The following is a 17,795-nucleotide window of genomic DNA, read 5'->3' as shown; positions in this document are numbered from 1 at the left end:
AGCGATGCACAACGTAGGACTTGCTGGCCTAACGTATTGGAGTCCCAACGTTAACGTCTTTAGAGATCCAAGATGGGGTCGTGGTCAAGAGACGCCTGGGGAGGATCCTCTCGTTGTTTCAAAATACGCTGTGAACTACGTTAAGGGCTTACAAGACGTTCACGACGCCGGAAACTCACGGCGGCTTAAGGTCTCTAGCTGCTGCAAGCATTACACTGCTTACGATCTTGATAACTGGAAAGGCATCGATAGATTCCACTTCGACGCCAAGGTAATATATAAATACATATATTTCAATTCCTTAGAATTGACCTTAGTGTTGATGTGTTTGTGATTGTTTTGGTGGGAAGGTAACTAATCAAGACTTGGACGACACGTATCAGCCGCCATTTAAGAGCTGTGTAGAGGAAGGAGAGTGAGCAGTGTGATGTGTTCTTACAACAGAGTTAATGGTATCCCAACTTGTGCAGACCCTAATCTTCTTCGTGGAGTTATCCGAGGCCAATGGCGTCTTGACGGGTCAGTATCGTTTTCTACTTTCTTGCCCCTTTAGAAGAACCAATTTGACCTAAAGATAGAGTTATATGGTCGCAGGTACATCGTTTCGGATTGTGATTCCATTCAGGTCTATTTCGACGACATTCATTACACCAAGACACGTGAAGACGCAGTTGCTATCGCTCTCAAAGCAGGCAAGAAACTTTAGATCATCATTATATTAGAAATGCCATTTTTGATCTATGAGAAGTAAAATATGTTGTTATTGTCTGAAACAGGTTTGAACATGAACTGTGGAGACTTTCTAGGTAAGTACACAGAGAATGCAGTGAAGCTTAAGAAATTGAACGCATCAGAAGTTGATGAAGCGCTGATTTACAACTACATTGTTCTCATGAGGCTCGGATTCTTCGATGGAGATCCAAAATCGCTTCCCTTTGGTCATCTTGGACCGTCTGATGTTTGCAGCAAGGATCATCAAATGCTTGCGCTGGAAGCCGCGAAACAGGGGATTGTACTACTTGAGAACAGAGGAGATCTTCCATTGTCAAAGACCGCGGTTAAAAAACTAGCGGTTATAGGTCCAAATGCAAATGCTACAAAGGTTATGATTAGTAACTATGCGGGTGTGCCTTGTAAGTACACAAGCCCTTTACAAGGGCTACAAAAGTATGTATCCGAAAAGGTTGTTTACGAGCTGGGATGTAAAGATGTCAAATGCGATGACCAAACACTGATTCCAGCAGCAGTCAAGGCGGCTTCAGAGGCTGATGTGACGGTTTTGGTGGTTGGATTGGATCAGACGGTAGAGGCAGAGGGTCTTGACCGGGTTAACCTAACGCTTCCGGGTTATCAAGAAAAGCTGGTGAGAGATATGGCTAGTGCTGCAAAGAAAACAGTTGTTTTGGTCATAATGTCTGCTGGACCTATAGATATCTCCTTCGCCAAGAGTCTGAGCAAGATTAGCGCGGTATTATGGGTCGGATACCCTGGTCAAGCTGGAGGAGACGCTATAGCTCAAGTCATCTTTGGTGACTACAATCCTTGTAAGCCTCTAATTTAAACCCTAAACCCTATTTAAACCTAGACATCATTACGTACTTATTTTTGTTTGTTGTTGCATCAGCTGGGAGACTACCAGAGACATGGTACTCACAGGAATTTGCAGATAAGGTTGCGATGACAGACATGAACATGAGACCTAACTCAACCTCTGGTTTCCCTGGAAGATCTTACAGATTCTACACAGGGAAACCGGTTTACAATTTCGGATACGGACTTAGCTACTCTTCTTACTCTACTTTTGTTCTCTCGGCTCCATCGTTCATACACATCAAAACCAATCCGATCTTGAACCTAAACAAGACAACATCTGTCGACATCTCCACCGTAAACTGCCACAATCTCAAGATCCGGATCGTTATCGGGGTCAAGAACCACGGGCTACGGTCTGGAAGCCATGTGGTGCTGGTGTTCTGGAAACCGCCAAAGTGTTCAAAGTCTTTGGTGGGTGGTGGCGTGCCACAGACGCAACTGATAGGGTTTGAGAGAGTAGAAGTTGGAAGAAGCATGACAGAGAAAGTTACCGTTGAGTTTGATGTCTGCAAAGAACTTAGCCTTGTGGATACTCACGGTAAAAGGAAACTGGTCACAGGACACCACACGCTTGTTATCGGCTCTAACAGTGATCAACAAATCTATCATCATCTCAACGTTAGATTGGCCAGAGATTCAACGGTTTCCATCTAGAAAACAACAGAGCCCATAGATTCTTCTACTACAGGTGTTATTGTCAAAAAGCCTACTATAGTTGTTATTTTCAAAAGTCAATACTGTAATGCTATCATCAATTATGACCAAAAACCTAAATAAAAATTTGGTATAATACCACAAACAGGGTCAATTCTTATCCAAATATTTGAACCGAGATATATAGTAGTCAACATAATACAAAGAAAATTTTAACTTTTCTTCTTATGCCACATGATATAAATAGTAGGTTTCTATAAGATATATTTTTGGTATTACATAAACATAAAATTTTCATGGAGGGGTTAATTCCATATCTGATTCATGCTATCAAGAAAGACCATAACCGTGCTCATCAGATGTATCGATCGATGTCTGTAGGATCGAGCCGAAGCTATCGACCATTAATGATGGGACAAGAAGGCTCTTCTTCAGTACAGGGATCTTCTCACCGTCGAACTAAATCAGAGTACAATCCACCTGTTATAATGGATATGTCTGATCAAAGATCTTCAGGTTTTGGTCAAAAAAATGTGAATAAAGATTCCTCTTCTCAAGATATAGCAACAAAGACTTAGCTTGCATAGAGTTGATGATTTTATGTAAGAAAGAAACAATTATAATTCTGATTTTATATTTCTGTTATTTAAATTTGTAATAAATCTGATCTATCAATGAAATTAACTTATTTTTTTTTCTTTTTAAATTACTATAATGATCAAATACAAAACTCAATTGTGTTTTTCCTTAATTTGACTTATTAACAAGAATGACCAAAAATAGTAAAGGAAACTGTCAAAACAACTTAATGATAAACAAAGGAACAAAAAAAATGCTGTTGATTGCTTGGCAATCAAGGAAGAAGTATCCACATTAGGGCTTTTGATCATAAGAAAAACAGTTAAAGATTTCCCAAAAAACCCTTTTACTCCATTTTGAAAAGAATCAAAACATAAACACATTAGATTCCACCAATCTTGTTCTTGTCTGTATACATGCAACAGATTGAGAAACGTAGCCTTCTCTGTTCTTGCCTCTTTGTGTTTCTTCTGATACAATTACAAGCAATGGCAGAATTAAGATCAGGCGTTCTTTTCAAGCTTCTAGAAGAAATGGGAGTCGGGAAAGTGCGAAGAGACGTTGATCACAGACCGGTTTTGCTGCAGATAAGAAGCATAATCCCTGTGTTAGCAGCTGGAGGGTTATGGCCAAACAAAGGTTTCTTCTTGAGAATATCAGATTCAACACATTCAATGTATGTCTCATTGCCTCGAGAAGAGAACGATCTTGTTCTCTACGACAAGTTACAAATCGGTCAATTGATATTCGTCGAGAAGCTTGAATTCGCTTATCCAGTTCCTATGATCAAAGGCATTAGACCAACTCCAGGTCGAAGGGTTTGCATCGGTGATCCAATCGATCTAATCCCTAAAGAAAGGATCGAAAAGTTCTGTGGCCGTATATCGGATATTGAGCAAAGCTACGATCAACAAGTTAAGAGGCCAAGAAGAACAAGATGGAATAACTCGAGCGTCTCTGAGTTAAATTTTACGGATTTAGGGTTATCCAAAAACCTTTCGAGTGTAATGGAAGAAATAGATGATACAGAATCAATGGTTTCGAGTTGCTCTTCGTCTTTATCGTCTGTAGCTAGGAGAAGAAGCTGGATAGGTTTGAGTGATAATAGAAAGAGAAGAGAGTCATTAGATCCATCCATGATTAAAACTCATGATCTTGACCCTAAACATGTTTCAAGAACTCGAAGTTCTGCTGCCGTAAGTTTTACAGAAAATGACTTTTGGCAATTACATCATCTGCTTAGACAAATTCTGATATTTGTTTTTTTTCAATAAATTTTCAGGCTTCGCCTTCTCCTTCTGTCCGAAGTTATGGAGGGATAGAGGAGAAGTCAAGTAGTAGTAGTAGAACAAGAAGAAGAGATGGTGTAGTTTCACCATCTCCAAGATGGGCTAAAAGCTTAAGCTGTGGAAATGGAAGTAATAGGAGTAAGAACCTTCTTCCACCTAAAAGCAAAACCCTTGAATCCTCGGATTCGATATCGAGGAAAAGAAGCTGGACAGAGACAGAGATCCTCTGGAATTCACTTCCTCCAAAAGTTGTAAATCTCGGAAAGGTAAGTAATAGCTTTTGATCGAATCATAAAATGTGTTTTGATCTGTATTAAAGAGAGAGTTCATTCGTGAATTTGGCAGGACGTTCTGAGACAGAGAGATACGGCTATTCGAGCTGCATCCCAAGCATTGCTAGAGGCTTCAGCTGCTGAAAGATTGCTCAAATGTCTAAGGTACGCTTCCCTTTAATTTGAGACACAACACAACTAATTGTATCTTCTTGCTCAAGAAATTTTCTAACTGAAATGTTCTAGGTCATACTCGGAGCTTTCGGACAAGAGAGACCAACATCATCAAAATCAAGAGCTACGAATTGGAGAATTCTTGAGTTTCCAAGATGAGTTAAGCAAGAGCAGGCTCATCATTCAATCACTATCAACTGAAGAAACAGAGCATTGCAATTCCAACATAGTGAAAACAGGGGATGAGAGACGCGAAAAGGCGACTCAGTGGATCAAATCAGCATTGGCTACCGATCTCAAACTGGTTACTTTATCTGCAAGTAAGCCTACACAGAGCCCCGGGAGAAAGGGTCTTACCCTTATTTCTCATGAAATCGAAGACCGTGAAGGTAACACAAGCGAAATTGACCCGGGATTAGGACAGAGAAAGGAGAGGTTAGGAAGAGCATCGAACGAACTCAGAAACTGGCTTAGGGAAGAAGGAAGAAGTTGGTATCTAAGCCGAGTCGAGAAGTATTTAGATGAGATCAGTGTTGGAACAAAGTGGAGAGAGATGAGCAGTCAACAAGTAGGGGAAACAATGTATCAGATTAAACGGGTGAGTGATTGGTTAGACGCCATTGTTAAAGGAGACAAAGAAGAAGAAGAAGAGGAAGTGGTGATAATGATGATGACAGAGTCTGAAACAGAGGCTTGTCGTAGGGTAAGAAACAAGATTTATAGGATTCTATTGAAACATGTTGAGACAACTTCTTTGTTAAGTCATCAACGTAGTAACAATCTCATGTCTCATCATCAACAACAACAACATTTTTTCTGAAAAGACAATGTTACTTTTTTTTGTTTATCTGTTGATTGTTTCCAGTTGAGGCCACAAGGTACTAGAATTTTCAAGTGAAGTTTAATTTGGTTTAGTGGATGATAAGTCTAACTGTATCGAACCAAACCGGAATGGGGTAAGTAGCAGAAATATTAATTACGTCACGATTTTGGTATCTATTTTTTTGATGGTTTTAGACTTTTAGTTAATTACGTAACGTTTTTAGTAATAAGTTACAATATCTTATCAACGTCCATTTGTATAAATTGTGTATGGCAGTGTATTTACGAATTTGCCACAAAGGGACTTATCAAGTAGATAAGCCAACAAAACGAAGGTTTAGCAAAAAAAATACAGATTTAGGATTTTATTTTTTCAACAAACCTAGTAAAATACGTGACAAGTGAGAGATCTCGAGTGATATATATATAAAAAAAAAAAATATATATATATATATATATATAATCCTATTTTTTCAACAAACCTAGTAAAATACGTGACAAGTGAGAGATCTCGAGTGATATATATATAAAAATATATATATATATATATATATATATATATATATGAGATCTGAGTTTCTGTTACACTACTATCTCGGTCTCTCTTCTGACCAGGTTTCTCATCAAATTAGGGTTTTTTTGTTGTTGTTAACTTCGCTCCAAGATCTCGGATCAGTTCTCAAAAGGATTCATTTCATAGATCAGATAAAATCATGTCGGTAGATAAAGATCTATCATCGAAACCACCAGAATCCAAAAGGCAGAAGAAAGAACTCTCGTTTTCATTGTTGTCTCCTGATAACTGTGGTCACTGGTACATTCGTCACGGAGTCTGCACCGTCTGTAGATCAAAGGTGGACAAAAATAGCCAAGGCCGAGAACTCGTCTATCATTTCGACGGTTTACAGTTAAGCCAAGAGGCTTTAGCGTTAACGAAGCGTCTCACAACGAACTTCTCTTGTCTCAACATGAAGAAGCTTCACCTTGTTCTTGACTTGGACCACACGCTTATTCACTCCGTTAGGGTTCGATGTCTCTCCGAAGCAGAGAAGTATCTCATCGAAGAAGCGGGTTCAACTACAAGGGAAGATCTGTGGAAGATGAAGGTCAGAGGAGATCCCATACCGGCCATAACCATCGAATACTTGCTGAAGCTACGACCTTTTGTTGGCGACTTCTTGAAAGAAGCCAACGAGCTGTTCACAATGTATGTTTACACAAAGGGTACTCGCAGATACGCTAAATCCATTTTGAAGCTGATTGATCCGAAGAAACTCTATTTTGGGCATAGAGTGATAACAAGAAACGAGAGTCCTCATACGAAGACACTTGATTTGGTTTTGGCTGATGAACGTGGAGTGGTGATTGTGGATGATACGTGTAAAGCTTGGCCTAATCACAAGAGTAACCTAGTGTTGATTGGCAGGTACAAGTATTTTAGGTTCGAAAGCCGATTGTCGAAGCATCACTCCGAGGAAAAAACAGACGAGAGTGAAAACAACGGTGGATTGGCTAACGTTTTAAAATTACTCAAGGAAGTTCACCGTAGATTCTTCAAGGTCGAGGAAGAGTTGGAGTCACAGGACGTTAGGTTGCTGCTGAAAGATGTAGACTTCGGTCGCCTACGAAGATTGTCTACAATGATCTCTCTCGGTATAGACCGTATTTAGAAATTTCATTGAAGCATTGCAAGTTTAATTTGTCATTTCGTTCATCCGTAAGAAAAGTTTTAGCTAAATATATTTTGACTACGAATGTGAGTATTTCACTTCTTGATTAAAGGCTCAAACATACATTGAACTGAATCAAATCTTTGGTTCTTTCTCCACGCCTCAATATTCGGATATGTTTTGGGTTAGTTCACTTCGTTTTCTGACATAGATGGCGATCCAGTTCGTGCCTGTAACATCTTACACAGAGACTCAATCAAAAAGAATTCTAACCCAATACAACTACTTTATTAAGTTATGAAGTGCCATCTACGTTGAGACAACTTCTTTATTAAGTCATCAGGTAGTACTACCAATCTCATGTCTCATCAACACCAATTTTGTTCTGAAATTTTACTTAAGGACGTTTTTTTATTTAATCCTCAAAATAGGATATTATGTATATTATAATGATTTCTTTGTTTCTCTTTTGATTGTTTCACGGTCTATGTCCCGATCCGTAACGACTATTATTTGTGGTTGTAGAGAAATTGATTATCAAAATTTGGCTGTATATATTAAACGTTGAGACTTTTATTTTATTATTATTATTATATATAAATTTATAAATATAAATCATGATAAATACTAATCCATATGTAACACAATGACAAAATAATAAAATTGTAAAAAATAGGGTGGTGATGATAAAAATAATAATTTTTTGAAGAGAAGTGGATGTTAAAAGAAAGAAAAAAATGCTGATAATTAATTCATAAAAAAAAATTTGTGAGATTTTCTTTTAATTTAATGTTTGGTTGACAAAAAAAAAAGTGCAAAAATATATGTAAATTTATAATGAGTTTTTGATTATGATGGGGGAAGAAAATAAGTTTTTTTTTTAAGTTGCTGGTTGTGTGATTTTGAGGCTTAAAAAAAGAAATAAAGAAGAAAAAAATGAAAGTGGTTGTGGAACTTTAAAAATAAAAAAGTCATAAAGCCTTGATTAGCAGATAAAATGTTTTGAAGACTTTTAAATATTTTTAAAGTCTTAAAAGCCTTCACAAATGGGAGCCATAATCTATTTCAATGAAATTTTATATGGGTTCGGTATTAAATTAGAGGACTCATAAAAAGTCTAAAATAGTCTCTAGCTCATGGGATCCATTATTATCCTATGTAATTAGGGTTCTTAGCAACTGAGGATTCATAATTTCATACTAGATATTAACTCACGTTAAAATATGGGCTGAATATTTTATTTAAATTAAATTTGAAATATATATATATATATATATATTTGTTATTTATTATTAGCCATATTCACCAGATAACTTACAATCAGATCATTGCTGTAGATATTATTTCCGAAAAAAATCTGTATTTAATCGGATAATATCTATAGAAATCTTAGTTGTTTAGAATGGATATTTCTAAATATCTTATTTTTAATACACTAATTTTTTATCTATTTTATTTGAATTGTCTTAATTATCTTTATAATTTTTTTTAAACTATTTCTAATGACATTCTAATTAAGTTTTTACACTTTTAATATTATTTTTATAAATGTACTTCTCAATTAATATAATTAATATAGTAGGATATAAACAATGGGTCAATCAATCAAGAGTAAGTAATCAAGCTTGGTGTTTTTCAATTAATCTTTCCCCTTTAAATTTCTTTGCACAATATATAAAGCTCTTTATGAGCTATTTAATTTTCAATTTTATATCGCTCTCTTGATAAGTTCACTTAATCTTAGTGTATTAACTGTCACAAGTTCTGAAATTCTGAAAATGGCGACGGTTTCGGCGACGAGTTCTAGGGTTTGAAATGCTCTGCTTTTGCGTTCTTCAGGGACGGAGGGATGGCCTTCCGTGCTATCTGTTTGAGAATGGGGATTGGGGATGGATCGAAAATCCGTCCTCGAATCTGTTTGCGATTCCTTTGGGGTCGAGGGATTCGAGCTACCTAAAAGGAATCTGGGTTCGATCGGATCTCTCTTGGTTGATTCGGATTGATTCGGCAGAAGTTATTATCGGGATTGATAGGATCTGGTCGTTGTTTGTGTGGAGATTGGATATGATATTGGTATTGTATCGAGATTCTCCTTCCTTCCTGATTGAGGTTTCTCTCGAGTGTATTATGGGATTGATCTCGTGTTTTGGTAAGTATGGCTATTGTCCATTTATTCTTTTATGGTTCGTCAGATTGAGAATATTTTCAGATTTCGAATTAGAGGTCACGGGATTTTGCTTGATTGTTTTTGGAATTTTTGGGCCTGGCAGATTTCGTGTATCTCTGTCAAGGGATATTTCGAATTGGAGGCATATTCAAGGGTTATTTAGCCGATGGAATACAGGGTTTCAACTTTCACATTCTCGCTCTCATATCGTCTTATTCTTTGGCGAGTTATTTGTTTCCTTAAGAGATTTTCTGAGTTCTTTGTGGTCTGCTTCTCGTTTGTTCGGTTGGTGGTTTAACATGGCTCAAGTGTCGCTTAACAAAGGCAAAGCTCCGTTGGTTCGTACTGAAACGGTGAGGATTGCTTCTTCTGTTCTGGCTCAGACGATCCATGATACTAGGATTTTTGTGTGTCCTAGCAGGTTCAATTAACCTTATGTAATTGTAGTACTTAAGGTGTCAATCCAAATGGGATGATGCTAGTCACTCAAGATGCAATCAAAATTTCACAAGTCAAGCCATTTCAAAACGAGTGTTTGTCTAACAATCCTAGAATGATCAAAATGCAAAACGGAAATGAGTCTCAGAACTAGAAACGAGAATGTGACAAGGAGCGAAAATGAATGAAAAGAGAAACGAGTCTAAGCATGAACTAAACAGCAAGAAACGAAACAGTCTCAGGAATGTAATAAAAATCAGAAAGATACAAGTCCTAAGGATGAGGGTAATTGATGTCGGTAGAGTATCCTAGTCTACAGAGTGTTCAACATGCCACAAGCAAACTATCCCTAAATAATGAACATCACGACTTAGCTAATCCAATCTCTTGACAGAAGCTACTCAGATTCAACCACTTCCAAACCTAGCTCTCGCTAGAGAAACATGATCAAGCATGGCATGACAAACAAGTTCATTCACGTCAACAAACATCCTAGACAACTAATCTCTTAGGCTAGGAACGTAAGTCTCTGGCACTAGTTGATCAGACATTTCATCGAATACCTTTTGGGTGCGGAAATGTCTAAGACCTAGTTCCAATTGATCAGAGAGGAACAAGTATTTCTAACTCTAGTCCAGAAGGGAATCATACGAATCAAAGCTTAAACACTCTACATCCTAAGATCCTCCACCTAATCTATCCCATCCTCAAGAACTACCACACTACTCAGATCCGAAAATCATCATCAAAGATGCAAACCCAGAAAACATTGAAACAAGCATTCTTAGATACATAAAAATGAGATGAACAAGTTTGTAGAAGAAATCATATGCAAAAACTCAATGAATTAAAAGATATATGGATACAAAGTCTGAGAACGTTTTTAGAGGCTAGGTAAAACCTTAAGAACAAAATGAGATAAAAGATAAGATGTCCCAAACCAAGACTTAAACAAAATTTATATATAGTAAAAACATGTGAATCCCTAAAACTTACAAGATAGAGTCGGTTCGGGAATCTCCTGAAGCGTGTGAAACCAAACATGTGCGGTCGAGTCACGTGTCGTCTCTCCCTGTGGTGCGGTCGAGTGGAACGGATCGAGTCGAGGTCACACGACTTGAGGTGGGTCGAGTGGAGGTGATGCAACTCGAGCTAGGTCGAGTGGAGGTGATGCGACTCGAGCTGGGTCGAGTGGAGGTGATGCGACTCGAGCTCGGTGTATTTGTATCCACTAAAACGATGATAACTCTTGAACCACGCCTCCGATTGACTTGAAATAAACGGCGTTGGAAATATGATTCAATTCTCTACAACGTTTATGAAAACAATGAAAGCTGAATCCCTCTACCGGTGGCTCAAGTGATGACTCGAGAGTGGTGATTCAAGGGACGTGGACTCGAATGGTGTTGGGTCGACTCGAAGGACGTGGACTCGAATGGCGACTCGACCAACGTCTCGGACGATGTGTTTCTGACATCTCCTAGAGACCTGAAATACTCCGAAATGCACAATGTATGCAAGGATGATGCAAAAACTACCTAAATATTCAAAGTGTACAAAAGAGGCTAGAAATTGATGCAAAACGACTAGTTATTCTAGCTAAATGCATGACAAATACATGCTAAGCAGAGACAAAATATAAACATATCAATCCAACAGTTCTCGATGACTCTTATTGGGCGTCTGATGAATCCGAGTATTCAGAGGATGGAGTCTTTGCTAATTAACTTGCCTAAGATTTGGAAGATGGAAGACAAGGTGGTGGGTGCTGATTTGGGGCAAGGTTTGTTCCAGTTTAACTTTGAAGCAGAGGAGGAGATTCAGTCGGTTTTGCAGAATGGGCCATATCACTTTGATGGGTGGATGGTTTCTTTGGTGAAGTGGGAGCCGATTATCTCATCCACTTATCCTTCTGCTATTAATTTTTGGGTGAAGGTTACTGGTATTCCAATGCATCTTTGGGAGGATGCAACTTTAAGAGCAATAGCTAAGAAGGTTGGTATACTTAGGGAAATTGATGAGGAGTCATGGAGCTTTTGCGTGACTGTTAATGGTTTTAATCCTATTCTCTTAAAGCTGGTTGTTCCCTTTGCTACTGTAGATGAGATCAATGTTTCTCTTGAGTATGAGAAGCTTTCGGGTTACTGTGGTCATTGTTATCGCCTTACTCATGAGATGAGAGGGTGTCCAGACTTGCAAAAGGGGTCCGGTGAGCAGGCTGTGGAGCATCAAACGGATAAGAGGGGTGGTCAGCGACAACATCTTCAAGCTAAACAAGGGGGTTATCATAATGAAGGTGGGTGGGAGAAACCAAGAAAGGTTGTTAAGAGACCTCTGGATTTTCACAATCAAGATCCTAATGTCGGTGATTTGGGTCCTGTTAATTCTGGACATCATGAGAGATCTTTTGGTTCGGTTTAGGGCCAGAAGAAACAGTTCACTGCTGGTGATTCCATTGGTTTTGGTGGGCAGCAAGGTTATCACGTGTTGAATGGTGACTTTCTGGGACAGACTCCCTCTATTAATCTCAATCGCAAGTGTTTGGGACCGGTGTGGCCTAAGCCTTTGTACAGAGCCAAACATAGTGTCACTGAGCAGCGGGTACAGGAAGAGGATAATGTGGAGAAAATGGCTTCATAGCTGCAGTTTGGTTCGGCTTCTGGGATGCCATTGATGACGGTTTGGTGAAGGGTCTGGTGGATCCAGATCTTATGGAGGAGACTAATGACTTGTTGGAGGATGGCGAGTGTCTGGAGGGTGGTGACTCCGACTTGGTTGAGGGTGAGTTGGGTAAGGAGGGTGAGCCTATTTTGGGACAGGGGACTGAACTTCAAACCACCAAGGATGATAATTCGTCAGGTACCATTCTTATTTCAGCTCCGGTTGATATAGTTCTGGGATCTGTAAATAGTGCATTGGCTGATATCACTTTAGGGGAATCGAACATTCATAGACGGAGTGTAAACAGGCAAAGTGTTAAAAAAGGAGTTACTGCTCCTAGGAGGGCTGCCATGGCTTTGGCTTCTCTCGGGAAATGATTGTTAGCTAAGGTTTTGTCTAAACCTGCAGGTGCAGGGAACAAACAGAAGGGGACAGGGAGACAGGACAACGTTTCCCATCGCAGAAGATGATTGGAAGGTGGTCGTCAAGTCAAGAAAGGGACGGTAGCGCTCACGAAACCACCGGCTCAAACGTGAAGATCCTGAGTTGGAACTGTCAGGGCATTGGGGCGGACCTGACAGAGAATTATTTAGGAGATTTGTGGAAGAAGTATCGACCAGACATTTTATTTTTTTCAGAAACGAAAAAATGTTTTTATTATTTACAAAAATTTCATAATAAGTTTAGTTATAATAAATTGTTTACAGTTAAACCCCGCGGGTCTAGTGGTGGTTTAGCTTTATTTTTCATCGATGAAATAAAACTTTCTATTCTCTATGATAGTGATCGTATTACTGACACCCAAGCATTCTTTGGACAACAATTGGTTTTTCTGTCTTTTGTTTATGATGATCCAGTTCCTCAACATCGCCAGAGGGTTTGGGATAAGTTATCAGATATTGGATCTTTTCGGGTTGACCCTAGGTTCTTAATTGGAGATTTCAACGAGTTGATTGGGAACCATGAGAAACAGGGGGGCGCTCTGCGACCAGCCTCTTCTTTTGTACCATTTAGTACTTTAATTCGACATTGTGGGATGTTTGAATTTCCTTGTTAAGGGGAGCAACTTTCCTGGAGAGGTAATCGTTGTAATAATCAGGTGGTTCGTTGTCGGTTAGATCATGCCTTGGGTAATGAGGACTGGCATAGTTTTTATCCAAACTCGAAGGTGGATTATTTGGAGATGATTGGTTAAGATCATTGTTCAATTTTAGCAACTTGCCTGAAGACATGCAGGAGAAGGAACTGGCAGTTCCGTTTAGATAAGCGATGGTTGGGAAAGGATGGTCTAGCAGGGGCGGTCGAGACAGGGTGGAGTCGTACAAGAAATTTTTGGATACCGTATTTCGTGGATAAGATAAAGGATTGTAGAAACTCGATCTTATGGTGGCGCAAGAATAATTTTTGTTCTGGTCCTTCGCTTATTTCCTCTTTGAAAGCGGCTTTGCAGGAGGCAAAGATGGATGACTCGGTTTCGCAGGAACAAATCTGGGACATAGAGAGAAAATTGAAAGAGGCATATCGTGATGAGGAAGTATATTGGCAACAAAAAAGTAGAAAATTTTGGTTAAGGGTTGGAAATAAAAATACAAAATATTTTCATGCCTATACTAAGCAGCGTCGGGTGCGTCGGATTCTTGGTTTATTTGGTGTAGATAATGTCTGGGATGAAACACCTCAGGGTATGGAGAAAATTGCTACAAACTATTTTGAGAATCTTTTCAAGAAATCGAATGTCACGGGTATTTCAGAGATGATCCAGGAGCTTACCCCACTTATTACTAACAATATGAACAGAGACCTAACTAGGGACATTTCTGAATCGGAAGTTCGGAAAACCCTATTTGCTATGCATCGGGAGAAAACTCCTAGGGCCTGATGGGATGAAGGCTTTGTTTTTTCAACGGTCTTGGTCATCGTTAAAAGGGGATTTGGTCGCCTTGATTAAGGAGTTTTTCCGTATGGGTTGCTTTGACCCACGTTTAAATGAGACAAATATTTGTCTCATTCCTAAGACTGATCAAGCGCAGCGGATGACGGAGTTTAGGCCGAGCAGACTTTGTAACGTGAGTTACAAGATTATTTCTAAAGTACTATGTTTTCGGCTTAAACGTTTCTTGCCCTCTCTGGTGTCAGAGACTCAATCGGCCTTTGTTTCTGGTCGGTTAATTACAGATAATATTTTGGTTGCCCAAGAGATGCTTCATGGGCTAAATACTAATCGTCGGTGTAATTCGGAGTTCCTGGCTTTTAAAACGGATAAGAGTAAAGCATATGATCATGTTGAATGGGACTTCTTGGAAGCGGTTATGGATAAGTTAGGTTTTGATAGGAAATGGATTTCATGGATTATGTGGTGTGTATCTTCTGTGTCGTATCAAGTTCTTCTGAATGGTCAACCTCAAGGCTCTATTAGTCCCAAGAGGGGCTTACGTCAAGGGGATCCTCTGTCACCATATTTGTTTATACTTTGCACAGAGGTCTTAATAGCAAATATTAAAAAGGCTGAACGGGAAAATAAACTAACAGGAATTTCAATAGCTCGGGATTGTCCCACAATTTCGCATTTGTTGTTTGCTGATGATAGTTTATTTTTCTGTAAAGCAGAGGCGACAGAATGTCGGACGGTGATGGAAATAATAGGTAATTACGGTAAAGTCTCGGGCCAAGAGGTTAATTTGGAGAAATCTTCTATTATGTTTGGTAAGAAGATCCCATCTGACATACGAACGCAGTTAAAATCAGTAACGGGAATTACTAAAGAAGGCGGTATGGGCTCCTATTTGGGTATCCCATAGTCTTCAAGGTTCGAGAACTAAGGTTTTTAATTATGTTAATGATCACGATCGAGTCAATAGTTGGTCTGCAAAGTTGTTGTCGAAAGGTGGCAAGGAAGTCATGCTAAAATCGGTGGCGTTAGCTCTACCGACTCATGTTATGTTGTGCTACAAACTGACACAGGAGCTAACGTCTAAATTAGCAAGTGCTATTTCTAAGTTCTGGTGGAAATCGAATGATAAGGCACGAGGTATGCATTAGGTAGCCTGGGATAACATGTGCAAAGATAAAGGAGGGTTTGGCTTCCGGACTCTGGAACAATTTAATGATGCAATGTTGGCTAAACAGTATTGGCGGTTAATTCATTATCCGTCTTCCTTAATGGCTCGGGTGATGCGAGGACGATACTTTAGGAATAAACATCCTCTTATGGCAAAAAAACCATATTCTCCTTCTTTCGCATGGCGGAGTATTTATTCAACAAAACATTTGGTGGAACAAGGTGCACGGTGGGCGATAGGTTCAGGATGTTATATTTCGGTTTGGCGGGATCTGTGGATACCAGATCATCGGCCACGATCAGCTAATGGCCGGGGGAGATTGTTACATCCGAATTTGATGGTTAACCATTTAATAAATCTAATTACGAAAGAATGGCATTTGCCTATTCTTGAGGGGTAAATGGATCCAGTGGATATTCAGATTATTTGGAGTATGCCGGTTAGTAAAACTTTTAAACCGGATCATTTAGTATGGCATTTTACTAATTCGGGTAAGTATTCGGTCAAATCGGGATATCGGTTCGCTAGGGATCTAATTACGGCAGTTGAGATCGGGCCATTGTGTTCGGCTCTTCGAGAACAGGCTTGGAAATTGCGGTTCCTCCGAAGGTCCAACATTTTTTCTGGCAGCTTGCTTCGGGTACTCTCCCTGTATTGGAACGGCTTGCTCATCGGGGTGTCCGATGTGATGCTCTGTGTAAACGGTGTGACTCTGCGTTGGAGACTATAAACCACGCTCTCTTTGAGTGTCCCTGTTCATGTAGTATGTGGGAGTTGTCGTCGGTATCACTAGTCCCTGAGGGTTTTCCCTATGATTCACTTTATTCGAATCTGTTTTTTATTTATTGGCGGGCGTCTTCTCAATCTGGGGTTCCAGATATTGCGTTTCGTCTACCTTGGATTTTATGGTCAATTTGGAAGGACAAGAATAAAAAAGTTTTTCAGGGAATTGACGCTGAACCTATTGACATTATAAATCAAGCGGTTAATGATAAATTATTATGGGAGGAAGCCAAATCTTTTTATGAGAGATATTTGGAGTTCTCGCCAATTTTGGAGGATAGGGAACCCTTTCCTTGGTGTCAGGTTGATGGATCCTAGAAAGGCTCAGATCCTTTGGAAGGTCTGGGTTGGTGGTACTGTAATAATGAGGACAAAACGCTCCTCCTGGGAACACGTAGTCTTCGACGTAGTCCTACCCCCTTGCATACGGAGTTACAAGCTCTGATTGGGCTATGGAGTCCCTTCTAGCGGTTGGAGTCGACTGTCACGCTTTTGAGACGGATTGTGCAGAGTTAGTCGCGATGGTCCAGACCCTTGATGATTGGCCCGCTTTTTCGAATCTGCTGGATGATTTTTCCTTGCTCAGATCCTCCTTCCCCGCCTTCACTCTTAGCAGGATCCCTTGTGTGTCCAATGTGAAAGCAGACTGTCTTGCTCGTTCGTCGAGATGTTTAATTTCTAAAACTTCCTTTGTAAACTCTTATCCTCCTGTTTGAGCAACCAATCTTGGAGTTCTTTTTTAATTTAATATAATGTTTGGTTGAAAAACAAAAAAAAAAAGTTCACTTAACCACTTGAGCATGATGGGCTATCACCTCGATATAAGCCCATACGAAAATGAATATACTTAGCACAAAATTAAGCAGGTTTAGGGATTTACTGTCACTTTCCGAACCTTAATTAGTAGACCTAAGACCATGTTCACTAGAGAAACCTATCTAAGTCGTTCAAAAATAAAATGATCATATAATTAATATTAAACTAATCAAATCAATCTACTAATATTTTTAAACAAAAACATCCTTCACTAGAAAACCCCTATGAAGGTTGCTTAATCATTAAAATAATATTTTTTAAACAATTGTTTATTAATTATCAAATTTTAATAATCTAAAATGATAAAATGATTATTTAAATTACTTATATTATATTAAAAAGAAAACAAAAATATTTTACATAATTCAGAAATATTAAATATATTTTACAAAACTTAAAAAAAATACAAATATTAATTGTAAATTTGTAATAGAGAAAACAGGGTAGGAGAAAAGAAATGAACTCGGTTTTATTGTTAGGTTGCACCAAAGTTTTGATTGATATGCTTAATCAAATCTTTTTTAAAACATTCATGTATTTTCGTATCACGAACGTTATTTCGAACGTCTATTATATTAGTGAGATTTATTGGCTTATTTGTAGAAAATAATAAATCCACATGAGAAGTTCCGCTTCCAACAAATCTAGAACAGACTTTGAGGTATTTCGGTAAGAAAATAAGAAAATAATTTATATTCATTTGGACTCTTGCTTGATGAGTCTAGAACAAGTTGTCACTAGTTTTGAGTATTTTTCACATGCGAAACTTACAACCATATCATAAACAAAAGATACAAGAAAAAAAAAAAAAAAAAAAA

At 38.7% G+C, this 17,795-nt stretch overlaps 4 protein-coding genes and 1 pseudogene across 4 annotated transcripts in view; all 5 read left to right on the top strand.

The window, feature by feature from the left end:
- The window catches only part of LOC104767649, a 3,991-nt pseudogene extending 1,584 nt beyond the window's left edge, over nt 1–2,407 (top strand).
- LOC104765832 lies at nt 2,508–2,947 on the top strand. The gene has a single exon (XM_010489605.2). The coding sequence runs from the start codon at nt 2,544–2,546 to the stop codon at nt 2,823–2,825; it is 282 nt and encodes a 93-aa protein (XP_010487907.1). The 5' UTR covers nt 2,508–2,543; the 3' UTR covers nt 2,826–2,947.
- Nucleotides 3,243–5,381, top strand: LOC104767648. Its single transcript, XM_010491644.1, has 4 exons — nt 3,243–4,022; nt 4,109–4,381; nt 4,461–4,552; nt 4,634–5,381. The coding sequence occupies exons 1-4, from the start codon at nt 3,243–3,245 to the stop codon at nt 5,379–5,381; spliced, it is 1,893 nt and encodes a 630-aa protein (XP_010489946.1).
- The window catches only part of LOC104765831, a 16,297-nt gene continuing 4,598 nt past the window's right edge, over nt 6,097–17,795 (top strand). Inside the window, exon 1 of the mRNA XM_019240863.1 lies at nt 6,097–6,990. Coding sequence (XP_019096408.1) covers nt 6,097–6,990 — 894 coding nt within the window. The remainder of the gene's footprint in view (nt 6,991–17,795) is intronic.
- LOC104765829 lies at nt 8,669–9,689 on the top strand. The gene is made up of 2 exons (XM_010489603.2): nt 8,669–9,202; nt 9,324–9,689. The coding sequence occupies exons 1-2, from the start codon at nt 8,869–8,871 to the stop codon at nt 9,461–9,463; spliced, it is 474 nt and encodes a 157-aa protein (XP_010487905.1). The 5' UTR covers nt 8,669–8,868; the 3' UTR covers nt 9,464–9,689.

The sequence above is a fragment of the Camelina sativa genome, chromosome 19 (genome assembly GCF_000633955.1).
Source record: "Camelina sativa cultivar DH55 chromosome 19, Cs, whole genome shotgun sequence".
NCBI lineage: Eukaryota > Viridiplantae > Streptophyta > Magnoliopsida > Brassicales > Brassicaceae > Camelina > Camelina sativa.
This window is presented reverse-complemented; position numbering and strand designations above follow the sequence as displayed.